At 44.6% G+C, this 12,893-nt stretch overlaps 1 protein-coding gene across 18 annotated transcripts in view; it reads right to left on the reverse strand.

Moving 5' to 3' along the window:
• SEC31B (SEC31 homolog B, COPII coat complex component) overlaps positions 1-9,852 on the reverse strand; it is a 36,187-nt gene extending 26,335 nt beyond the window's left edge. For 9 of the 18 annotated variants that reach the window (XM_058697479.1, XM_058697478.1, XM_058697480.1 and 6 more), the window contains exons 1-3: positions 9,715-9,852; positions 7,240-7,326; positions 6,759-6,882 (exon numbers count right to left, since the gene is read on the reverse strand). In XM_058697479.1, the coding sequence (XP_058553462.1) occupies positions 6,759-6,882; positions 7,240-7,318 (203 nt within the window). In that variant the 5' untranslated portion in view covers positions 7,319-7,326; positions 9,715-9,852. Of the gene's footprint in view, positions 1-108; positions 524-609; positions 761-6,758; positions 6,883-7,239; positions 7,330-9,714 lie in introns of those variants that run through there. The other 9 variants (XM_058697485.1, XM_058697490.1, XM_058697484.1 and 6 more) reach the window with 9 other exon arrangements.
• Between the last annotated feature and the right edge of the window lie 3,041 nt (positions 9,853-12,893).

Here is a 12,893-nt window from a genome sequence, read left to right on the forward strand (position 1 = left end):
ACCAACTCAGAACCATGTTAATAGTCAGAGAGCAGGCATCTCTGTCAGCCTCTGCCATTATGCAGGCATCCCCACCCCAAGACAGGCCTGCCTTCCTCCCTCACTTACCAGACACACAACAGAGGTGTCCTCACTTTGGTCCTGCCCTTTCTCTGAAAAATATTCCATCTTTGTTACACTAGAAGTGAGGAGGTCAGGCTTTTTTTCCCCCCCTAAATTAACATTATTAGGGTTATATAGGGCCAGTGATACACATTTCAAATAAATTACTTCACTTAATCCTCACAACTCAAATAACAGTAACAACTAACACTTATTAAACAGTTCCTACGCATGAAGCATTGTTTTAAGTGCTTCACATGTATTCACTGATTTAATATTCAATAACTCTATAAGGTATTATTACTAACTCCATTTTCAATTGAGGAAACTGAGACACAGAAAATATATGAATTTCTGTATACACAGTTAGTAGTTTTATCCCTATTTGACACCTAGGAAGTGGTGGAATCAAGGTATAAAGTCTGGCCCATTTATTTTAGAGTCTGATCCCTTAACCATCATAAAAGACTGTATTCTGTTTAGAGGAAGATCCAAACTCTTCTGTACCTGACTAGAAGCAGGTTCCCTACACCAACAACTGTTGTCCTCTCTTCCCTCTCAAGCTGTAAGTGAGAAGGGACCCAAGGATCACTCCACCTTGTGTCTCTCCCATGTGACTAGCCCACTGGATCTGCTCTATGGCTGTAGCCGGCCAGCCCTAGAAACACAGAAGCAAAAAGAATAAACACATCTCTTGGGAAACACTTCTGGCTTTCTGGCCTGCATCTTACACAAAGGAAAAGATGGATCCTGGGCCCCTGCAGAGTTAGGTCCTCTACAAAGCCCCTAGGGAAGCCATGTGAAATCCCCAAAGCCTTAAAGGTAGTCTTGTCCTCCATTTCACAGCTGCTAGCCAAGGGTATTTCCACAGCCCTTCGGGGAAGCCAGATTTCACACTGAATGATGTCATAAGATCCCTAACTGGAATGAAATGTTCCCACACCCTGGGAAACATCAGCCAAGAAACTGAGTGGGGTGACCAGGCAGGAACCTGTTTGACCAGTCACTAGGCAGCACCAACCTGTTAGAAGTGAAGAGTTGAACACCATTTGAGACCAGGTCAGCAACTGAGGTAAAGCAGCAGAGCTGACACAAACGGTGGCTCTACAGGTACCGTCCAAAAGGCCATGTGTTCTAACATTGCACTGATCTCAACAGGGCAGAAGAACGCGTGCCACATTAGTTCAAGAGGCTGCCAGGTCACCTGGGGCTAGAGGTCAATGTGGGCAGAGGGCGAGTCAACAAAATAACTAGAGAAGCCCACAACAGGTCTCACAGGAACCAGAGGAGAATATGGCCAGTGAAAAACTCACATGGGGGTGGTAGAAGATGTCACAGGAACGTCAGTATGATCACAGCACCTGGCACACAGACCAAAGACAAAGGCACCTGAGACCTCAAGGGGGAGTCACCAAAGAGTTCGAGAACAAGCCTAGTTAGTTTAGAGTGACCAAGATGCAGAACACAGAGTGTGACAAAATGATTTTCTTTCTGTAAGCACGTAGAAAGTACAGTCCTATGGTTAACCATTTCACTAGTGAGAGTGAGCCTAGAGCCCAAATAGGACGTGAAAGAGAACATCTAGGAGAGTGAGAACGGCTAGGACAAGTTAAGCAAGGACCAGGACATGATCATTCAACGGACTCAAGGAATGTCAATCATCTCTGCTCTTCAAATGGTCAGGGAACAGTGTGTGTGTGTGTACGCACACGTGTGCACGCAGAAAAAGAGTGCACGGCATGCAGGCAAATGCAACAAAATATTAACTACTGATAAATCTAGGTAAAAGTATGTAATTGTTCATTGTACTATTCTACAACTTTCTATGTTTGAATAGTTTAAAAGTTAAAAAACAAGATGGCCTTTGGCTTGAAAATAGGATTTCCAGAGATTAGAAGAGATTTAAAGAGATGGTATAGGAAGAGTTTGTATGGAATGATGGGAACTTTCAAAACATGAGAATACAGGTGCAATTCTTTGCTGAAGAGGTTCCCATGGAGATGGTGATAATGGGCAGTATACAGCATCAAAGAAATACAGATTCTTGGGGCACCTGGGTGGTTCAGGGGGTTGACTGTCCGACTGCTGATTTTGGCTCAGGTCATGATCTGAAGGTCATGGGATCGAGCCCTGCATCCGGCTCCGCACTGAACAGGAAGCATGCTTAAGACTGTCTCCCCCTCTGCCCCTCTCCCTCATTTGCACTCTCTCTTCCTCTCTAAAATAAAAAAAGAAAAAGAAAAAACCAGATACTTTACTTTCCTACTTAGACCTTGCAAAGCAGAATTTCCAGAGACAGGCCCTCAGAATCTACATTTAAAAAAATTTTTTTTTAAATTTTTAACATTTACTTATTATTGAGAGACAGAGAGAGACAGAGCATGAGCATGGGAGGGGCAGAGAGAGGGGAGACACAGAATCTGAAGCAGGCTCCAGGCTCTGAGCTGTCTGCACAGAGCCCAACACGGGGCTCAAACCCACAAACCACGAGATCATGACCTGAGCCGAAGTCAGACGCTTAACCTACTGAGCCACCCAGGTGCCCCCAGAATCCACATTTTTAACAAGAGCCCCCAGGTGATTGTAACAAGCAAACAGGGTTGAGAACCCCTGTGTTGGATACATCAGATTGATACCACCCTAGACCAGTAGGGGAAGACACTGAAATTCATAAAGACAGAACCAGCCCTATGACCAGCTCATGGCTATGCTCCTGGAGGAGAGAAAAAGACAAGGTTAAAGAGAATAAATTGAGGCCTGAGAGATCAAAAGGCCATCCTAGCTAAGCTCAGCTGAGGTCAAGCTTTAGCTAATTTATAACTAGGAATATGTGTTGTGTAAATTCTTTCTTCCATAATTTATGTACTTCTTTGTTTGGGATTTTGCTTTTATTTGCTTAGTAAGGTTCCTTTTTAAAAATAACCACCTCAGAGGGGGTCTGGGTGGCTCAGTCAGTTAAGCATCTGACTCCTGATTTTGGCTCAGGTCATGATCTCACAGTTTGTGAGTTTAAGCCCCACATTGGGCTCTGCCCTGACAGTGCAGAGCCTGCTTGGGATTCTCTCTCTGCCCCTCCTCTGATCGCTTGCTCTCTATCAAAATAAATAAAATAAACATTAAAAAAATTCCAACCTCATGTTACTGAACTAAAGTGAAAACAAGCCAAACTAGCTGAGGGAATCCAAGTTTCCTAAAAAGTCAGAGCAGTGAAGGGACACCTAGGTGGCTCAGTGGTTAAGTGTCTGACTTCGGCTCCAGTTATGATCTCACAGTTGGTGAGTTCGAGCCCCACATCAGGCTCTGTGCTGACAGCTCAGAGCCTGGATCCTGCTTCGGATTCTGTGTCTCCCTCTCTCTCTGCCCCTCCCCTGCTCATGCTCTGTCTTTCTCAACACACACACACACACACACACACACACACTTAAAAAAAAAAGAGCAGTGAAGGCAGTGCTCAAGTTGGAGAATGAAGACAGTGAAGTGAAGCAGTGGCTGTCTGAGAGAACTTCTTTTCTGAAGCCTAATATGCACCAGCTAATACGTGCCCATGTATCCCAAATTTACAGCAGAGAAAAACAGGGCCAGAGAAGTTAAACAATGTGTCCAAGAGGATATTAGATGGCAGCGTTGGGATCTGAACCCAGGCCTATCCAACAACAAAGCCCACGTTCTCTCCGCTCTGTGATGTTGATGTAATCTCTAAGGAAGGCAAACCTTGGAAATGGGAAAACTAAGAAAAGTACACAAGGTGATCTTTTTCTGCTTGGTGTTGTTCCTTACACAGGCACCCAAAGAGAGGCCATAGGGTTCCCCAAGTAGCCAGAACTACTATAAAGGTGCTGAGAGATAGATCACCTACTGTCTTCACGTTACTAGAGAATAGGTCATACAGAGGTTACAGAGACCACAAAAAGATCTAGACCCTCAGTGCAGACAGAGGGTGGAGTACTGCACATCGCACACTGGTCTCTGACCTCATTCAGCCACAGCAGCTAAGTCCTCATTTCATTAAGACAATTCATAAATAATGTATTATTCTCCCAAAAACCTTTATTCTTGAGTGAGATTCATCTAACAAACCAAACATCACTTGCTTCAATGCACGTGCTAATCCATATTGATTCTGATGCACCCGGTGGCTTTAATCCATTCCCTCTCTTCAGTCTATTTACAGCTTGAGGTGGTCCCTTGTCCACCCCCACACCAGTGTTTCAGAGGACTTCTCTTTCAGTCAGATATTTCTAAATACATAATGTTTTCTGATGCCTCATGAATTGATATAAGGGGATCTTCAGGATTCAAATGTGGTTGAGGCATGCGTCTGGTGAAAAGGGCAGGCAAAGGATGGGGGAAGATTTTGAAAAGTATGTGTTAGGTAATAACGATGAGACCCAAGGAAGGTTTCTTTAAAAAAAAAAAAAAAAAGGAAAAAGAAAAGAGATTATGATACAAAAAAGGAAGAGAAGGAAACACTGAACATAATACCTGAATTTAGAGCTCAGTAGGTTCTTAGTCTTCTTGTACAACCTCTTCTTTATATGTAAGTGAGGAAACCTAAGACCTCCATTCGCACAAAGTCACCTATCTCTAGCCAAGGATGCAACCCAATACAACTGTGCTTTCCACTAAACCACGCAAAAGATGGCACAGAAAGGAAAGAGGAAAGTATAAAGCAAAGAACAGGCAGCCCTCTCTCTACCTCGATCATCTTGGTCAATAGTTTGAGATGTGGGTTTCTGAGTAAGTGACTGAACCCAGGCTGGAACAAAAAGAAGTGGGTGCCTTAGGCCCTCGGGTGTCTAAGATGATTTCTTCAACAACACCCTATAGATCTATGTCAAAGATAGTTCCTTAGGTCTTTGGAAATGCAACTCAATCCTTGCACACAATTACAGAGGTAGAAAAGAAAATAGAGATGACACACTATCAATAGTGTTAGCTGCACTATTTATTTTGGGTATAGCTCCCAATCCCTGCAGGATCAAACAGGGTATGAAGTGAAGTTTACAATTCCTGATTTGAGTACCAACAGTTCAAAAAGGGTCCCTTCAGCCTAGTTGGCTGCAAAACAAACCGATCGTCACCTTTGAAAAGCTCTCAGGGCACTAAGATTAACTGAAGAATAACTTTAACTAACTGAAATGGTGGATATGAGTGCTCAGTTTGGTAATCCAGACATTTCTAGCATCGCTCATTCATTTAACAGATAATCCTTAAGCATCAAATGCCAGGTGATGTTTTAGGAGTTAGAGATACAGCAGTGAATAAAACAGACAAAAATCTCTGCCCACAGGGATCTTAGGATTCAATTTCAAGGTTTCTGAAGCAACTATATTGTTTCTTTCTTAGGAACTATTAGCCCTAAGGAGCCACTACTGTGCTAAAGCTGTTGCTTGGCTGGCTGAGGATAGGAGCTCTTACCCATTGCCCCTCTTCTTAAGTCCAGGAGCATAAATGTTATTGAATTAGCTCCCCTCTTTCAGGAGCCCTTTCTGAAATACTTGCTTGGAGGCTAAGAATATCTCATCATTATTGGTAAACCCTCTAGTGGCTGCTCTTCAAAGGGAAAGATACTGGAAATACAAAGATATAAAAAAACTGTAAAATAAAGGATACTGTCAGAAAGTGATATAGGGGCTCAAGAAAGGGAGAACAATAACTAACCTTTCATTATTAGGCTAACCCATGTAAAGAAAAAAGAGGGTACTTCTATCTAAATATCTTAATTTCTCTCTCAGATGGACCAAAACATTCATAAGAGAATGCAAAGTTGCATTTTGACCAGTAATCTCTAAAGAGGGATGGACAAGATAATTCTCTGTAGGAAAAAGACTTATATTTTTAATCTATAAAATTATGGAAATGGCACTTTTTAATAGTAGAGTAATGCATGTATATTATTTATATTGCCTCTATAACTTGAGTATAGTGAATATTCACATTTTCCCCAGTGGTATGAAAATTTGGAGACCACTGCTTCAGACTGTAAGCCACATCTTTACAAAACCTATAAAAGAGAAGTTGAATAATCGAAAGAAGGTAGATTTTGGAATGAGACCTATGTGTAAATCCTAGCTTCCCAGAGTTTCGGTTCCCTCCTATGCAAAATGGGAATAATGGTATTTATTGCTCAGGCTCATTTTGAGGAATGAATAAGATATACAGAGTCCCTAGCATAGTGCCTGACCTGTATACATGTGCTCTGTGAATGCCTGTACTCGGGCCTGTAAGCCTGCCAGAGCCATGAAATCCAGGAGCACCCAATCAGTGCCTAACCACAATGAGGAGAGGCTCACTCATTCTCCTCCCGTTGGCACAAAAGGAAATATTGTGTCAGGTTATCTTCACAAGAGCCAAGGGAGGAAGAAGCCAACATCTCTGGGCTCAGAGAGAGAGCAGGCACGTATGGGCCCAGGCTTGGGTGAGGAGTCTCTAACACACGACTCTGCCTGATGCCGCTGCTGACCAAAAAAGTGAGAGCGGATGTTTTTAAAATCCTTTGGTAAAATAAACCCAGAGTTAACTTCTCCCCAACTTGGTGAAGGTCCTTCACCTAATAGATATCCTTATGAGCCTTGAGAAGCACGCCTTGCTCCCAGAAGTCCTCAGTCTACGTCAGGAGCTGCCCTGCACACACATCAACAATTCAGACATGGTACCTGCTTGAGGCAGAAAGGACTCCCTTGCGTTTCAAGTCCAAGGAGGGGTCCCTGAAATCAACCTCAAAGATTTCCAAGGTGCCATTTGTGCTAAAGGAGGCATCTAACTGCTGGGCAGATGTTCCTAGGCACAAGAAAAGTTAGGAAGAGGCAGTATATAAGCAAAAATACATGCACGGATTTGGGGTATAAATGGTTAGGGAGTGGAGAGGCAGCGGAACAGGAGAGGACTGGGTATATCCTTTTTCAAGTGGTAACTCCAAAGAAAGCAAGAAAACAGGAGGTGCTCAAGCTTGAACCATAATTCAAGGCTGCCCCTAGGTACCCCAAACACCTAATGTCCCCTTGCTTATCCTGCAAGCGAACCCCACCTTTTCATGACTCTAAAGCTTTCTCTGAAGCTCAGTAAAGAATTCTGAATATTAAGTTTCCCCTTGACCTATGTACTTCCAGTGGATCCTAGTCCACAGTATCATCATACCTGTGGCGAGATACACAGGGCACTGGCTGGCTGGGCTCCACACTTGGACAGCAGGCCGTTCAAGCTCCTTTAGCTTCATGGTCCGTCCTGTAGGTGGCAGAAAACTGACATAACCCTCAGCTTACTAAAAATAGAAATCAGCAAGCTTAAGGGCCAGATCTAGGAAGCACCCGTGGACACAAGTTCTTGTTTCTCTCTCCCCACCACGGAATGGGGGCATTTCAGGGCAATACAGGGTGACACACGCACGACCATCTGTAGATCTGCAAGGACAGTTCACTTACCCAATTACTAAAATCTAATGCTTTAACCCCAAAAAGATATTTAAACACGCTGGTTGCCACAGGCCCAATGGTGATGATAACCATCAAATTGGATAACCTCTCAGTGACCTCATCCATTCCCTTGGCTTTTCATCCGTATGCTGATGACCCCTAAATTCATACCACCAACACAAATTTCTCAACTCTGAGCGCCAAGTCCTTATATGTAACTGCTCATCAAACATTTCTATTGGGATATAGCAAAGATACCTAAGTCAGTCTGTCTAAAACGGAATTCTCCATTCTACCACCTCCTTCCCCTGAATCTGTTCCTTCTCCAGTTTTCTTCATCTCCGCATACGGTATCACTATCCACCCAGCTGCTCAACCTGGGAACCTGAAAGTCACCCTCAATTCCTTCTTGTCCCTTATTCCCTTCTAATTCATCATTAAGGCTTCCGGATTTCGCCCCCAAAATGTCTCTTAACCTGTTTACTTTTCTCTAGCTCCACCACCACCATTCTATCTGAAGACACCGTCATCTCTCACCTGCATTACCGCGATAATCTTCCAAATGGTTATCTTTATTCTACCATCACCCAATTAACTCTTTACATAGCAGCAGACATGAACTTTTAAAATAAAAAAATATATAGCATTTTGGCATTCCATGCTTCAAGTCTTCCAATGACTTCTATTGCATTCAAAACAAAATTGCACTCAAACCCCTTATGACCCTGCTTAAAGGCTCATCCTTCCACTTCAACTTCGTCTCTTGCTACTTTCCCCCTTTATTCATTACTCTGCAGCCACATTTTTTTTTTCCTTTCTTTCATTTCCTGGCTTTTTATTACCTCAGAGCTTTTGTAAACTCTGTTTCTGATACTTCAAATGTTCTCCCTTTCATTCCCTGCATGACTGGCTCCTTTTCACATCTTTCTGGGCTAAGTGTCTCACCCCCTCAGGGAGGTGAGCCACCCAACCAAAATCAGCCTCAATTTTTTTTTTTCTCCTTGGTAACTTACTGTTATGTGTTTATTTACATTTACATTGTTGGTCTCAACCACCAATAAGTAAACTCCAGGAGAGCTTGTACTGTGTCTGCTTTGTTCACCATGTTATAACTAACTAGTGCCAGAACAATGTCTGGCATAGAGTAAAGTGCTCGATACTATGCTTAATGAACGTAGACATCCATGTTAATTCTGTGGTTTCCAGTACAATTCTAACACATATTCAAAGTGCCATCCCAACAGGCTAGCAAAGTGGCAGAAAAGTTTTTGGTTTTGTTTTGTACTGTTTTTAATGTAACACTGAACTTGAGGGAAGAAACTTGGGGCCCATTGTAAACTGCTTAAGGAAACCACCGTCAGGTTAGTCGCAACCTACTAAAATAGTAGGTAGTATTCCTCAATCTCTAATGTACTTTCCAGCCTGAAGAGAGTTTAAAGCTGCCAATTCAGCCAAGATTCTCAGCGAAGACCCTCTTTAGAGGGGGCCTCTAAACGCTTGAGGCAACACCGGGTAACTTCGGACTCGCTGCACATCGTATTATACAGTCACCACTGCCACCTGCTGGTCAAAGCCGTTTTCCCGTTTGTGGGGAAAGCCCTTGACAGAAGTAGGAGCTGCGTTTAGCCCTGCGCATTTGACGGGCAAATCTCACTTCTCATAACGGTTCTGTGCAACAGGTACTATTATTATATACATTTCACCGGGAAGAAAACTGGCTGGGGCCGAGATATGAACCCCACTGAGCCTCCATAGCTCAGCGCTTTTAACCATGATATTAGTTCAAACTCAACTCCAGATGAGGTGTTAAATCCCCGACGGCCTAGAAACTGGGAAGACGGGCTGTTAATCTACATTCAACCAAGAGGCGAACAGACTCCCGCGGTCATGGAGGGCGCCAGCGACCCTCCGCAGCCGAGGCCCCGCGGGGGCGGTGAGCACAGCTTCCCTCCAGGCTAGGCTAAGCCGGGGTCCGGGGAGCACGGGAGAAGGTGCGAGGGCAGCGCTGAAGGGAGACAGACCCTCGTGGGGCCGCAGCACCCCGGCGGGGCCGGGAGAGCGGAGCCGGGTCCAATCCGAGGCCGAGCGCGGTGGCGCCCGAGAGGCGCGGGCCTGGGTCTCCGCGGGGGACGAGGTCCCTCCGGCGCTCTCCCTACGGTGGAGCGGCGCCCCGGGCCCCAGAGAGGCGGGGAAAACCCACCTGCGCGGAGAGCCCGGGTCACGGCAGCGCGGCGCAGCCAAGGCAGGTCTCCTCCGCGGGCCTGTGGGCTCAGCTGGGCGCTGCGGACGGCGGCTGCCGAGGGCCAAAAGTAGCCCTGGAGGCCGAGCACCGCCGCCCGCACGCGCCGCGAAGCGCCGACTCGGGGAGCCGGCGGAGCAGCGGAGAGGATGGAATAGGATTCTGGCTCTGCCGGCTCCCTCACCTGCGCCGAGATTGCGCGGTTCTGCCGCAGAGGGTCAGATCCTGCGACCGCTAAGTTCTGGCCTATTCAGTTAGAGCCAGGCTCGGGGAACAGCCCCTGAAAAGGGAAAATACTAATTCGTTATTTGTTATGATGGTGAAGACCTGGTACTAACTAGTGCCAGAAGCTCTCAGTGGAATCCTAATTGAAAAGGTAAATAGCAATCGAGGCCATAAACAGCGGTGACGCACTACAGCCCACCAACAACTGATGCCGAAAAGCTGTTGGCTGAACGAATTAAGGGCTATAGGCATGCAGAGGCCTAGGTACTGTAGACCAGGGGCTTCTGGAGTATTTCAGGGACGCAAGACGGGTGTCATACCTTGCAGCGGCAAGATAGGTGGTGTCTCAGAAAGGAGGAAGGGCCCAACTGGCTAGTAGGCACCCTGGCATTTCCCACACCATGAATGAAAGAGGCGGGAAACAGATTGGGAATAGCAATTCAACTTTGCAGGTAATTGGGGGTTAGTTAAAATTATGGGTAGGGATGCAATAAGATGAATATTGCTTTTTTTTTTTTTTTTTTTTAATGTTTATTATGTGAGAAAGAGACAGCAATCAGGGGAGGGGCAGAGACAGAGGGAGACACAGAATCCGAAGCAGGCTCCAGGCTCTGAGCTGCCAGCCCAGAGCGGACGCGGGGCTCAAATCCACAGACCGCGAGATCATGACCTGAGCTGAAGTCCCCGCCTGACGGACTGAGCCACCCAGGTGCCCCTGAAAATTGTATTTTAAGACAAGCAATATGGATCCCTTTAGAGAGAGACCAGAGCTGAAGGCAGGGACTCAAATTAGAAGACTAATAGAACAGTCCAGGTACCAGGTGATGAAAGCCTGGATTAATATAGTAGCAATGATTGTAAAGGAAAACTGGACAGGCTCTTGTGAGTGATGAAGTTAAAGAGCTGAAGAGGGAGGTGAAAAAATCAGATGGATTTTTTATGTTGACTGAGGGAATTATGGCATTTCCAAATAAAAATATTCTACCAGCAGTTGAAGATGTTAGACCTAAGTTATTGGATTCAAAACTTCGGCCTAATGCAGAAACTCCACTGTATTTTTGCCTCCAAAGATGGTGAGTCAGTTCCATTATTTTACAATGGAGCCTCAAGTCACTGTGATACAAGTCTAGATTTCCTTTTTGTGGGGATTAGAGGGTTTTGAAGTCCAGATGTTAAGACAATTTAGGGTATTGTCTGTGCCTGCCCACTCTTTGTGCGTACTAAGTATTTCTTGAACATGTTAGGCACCTCAACAGTGGATGAAACCCGAGGGCAAGTAAACAGGGCGGAAAACTGAACCTTAGACAACACCTCGAACTACGGAATGAGGCAAAAGCGTCACTGATGGGGGCACTCGGAAAAATTTTAACCAAAAGCAGGTCACAGCTGCAAGCAGGTCAGAATTTAAAAAAAAAAAAAAAAGGTGCACTCTTTTCTCTCAACTTAGCTGTTAATTCTTTTCACTTTGTTTTGTAACTCCCAGTCTTAGCTTCTATACTTGAAGGCAACTATTTTTGTCCTGTTCAATTTTATAGCCCCAGGGCCTATCAATGTCTCATACATATATTAGACACACAGACATTTGTTACATATATTACCAAAGGCAACAGAGGACAGAGAATGAAGACAGATAAAAAGCCAGTGGAAACCCTCAAGTAGTGGCATTTTATTAGAAGTACCCATCCTCTGGTCTCATAAAAGTCTCTTTAGGGGTGCCTGGGTGGCTCCGTCAGTTAAGCATCCAACTTCGGCTCAGGTCATGATCTTGAAGTTCGGGAGTTCAGACCCCGTGTTGGGTTCTGCACGGACAGCTCAGAGCCTGGCACCTGCTTTGAATGTAGTCTCCCTCTCTCTGCTCCTCCCCTGCTTCTGCTCTCTCTCAAAAATAAACATTTAAAAAAAAATTATTAAAAACAAATCCCTCTTTCACTTCCTGGACAACCACTAAAGGTCTGGTAACTTGGGTGGACTTGGTTTCATAGGTCATATTGAAAGTGTGTTGTTTTTTTTTTTTTTTTCCTATGGGACAGGTTTTCAGGCAGTGTAATTTTAAGAAAACGTCTCCAAAGGGACAAAAAGAAAATGAGTTGTTTCACTTAATAGATGCATCGAGATAGACCCTCAAAAACCATAGCAAAAGCCATGCATAGGTTCAGAATAACTCACTGAACTACCCTCTAATTCATAAATGTAGGATTCACAAGTTGCTTTGGAACAAGGAATACTTGTGTGTACTCTTACAACAGAAATGACATTAGAGACAGTCACAGCCTCAGGTGAGTTCAAAAACACCTATTTATCCTATAACATACTTGAAACATGTTAAAGTGTACTTTTTAGGGGCGCCTGGGTGGCTCAGTCAGTTATGCGTCCGACTCTTGGTTTTGACTCAGGTCATGATCTCATGGCTTCGTGGGTTTGAGCTGCTAGCACAGAGCCTGCTTGGGATTCTCTCTCTCCCTCTCTAGCTGCCCTTCCCCCACTCATGCTGTCTCTGTCTCTCTCAAAATAAATAAATAGGCTTAAAAAAAAATTTTTTTAAGTGCACTTTTTCCAAAAAAAAAAAAAACAAAACCAAAAACAAAAACCCTAACCGTTATAAAAAGGTTTCTTATGGAAAATATATCTTGTTCCAACTTGGGAAGTCAGGAACATATCTTCCTTTTTCTTCAACCCTGTAAATGGGAAAAGAAGCTACCCTTACCACCTACTGCACAACTGAAACCCTCAAATACCTTCACAGCCCCAGCAAAATTAACAAAGTACCATTTTCTTGTGCTTAACTCCCCCTACCCTCCCATCTTTCTAATCTCAGAGTGGGTAGGGGGTGGGAACAGATAGCAGGCAGAAAAAAAGGAAAGGAAAAGGATGAGGTCCTCACGGCAGTGGCTATTCCTGGGGAAATGAGGCACAGA

This window comes from Neofelis nebulosa, chromosome 13 (genome assembly GCF_028018385.1).
Source record: "Neofelis nebulosa isolate mNeoNeb1 chromosome 13, mNeoNeb1.pri, whole genome shotgun sequence".
Classification (NCBI taxonomy): domain Eukaryota; kingdom Metazoa; phylum Chordata; class Mammalia; order Carnivora; family Felidae; genus Neofelis; species Neofelis nebulosa.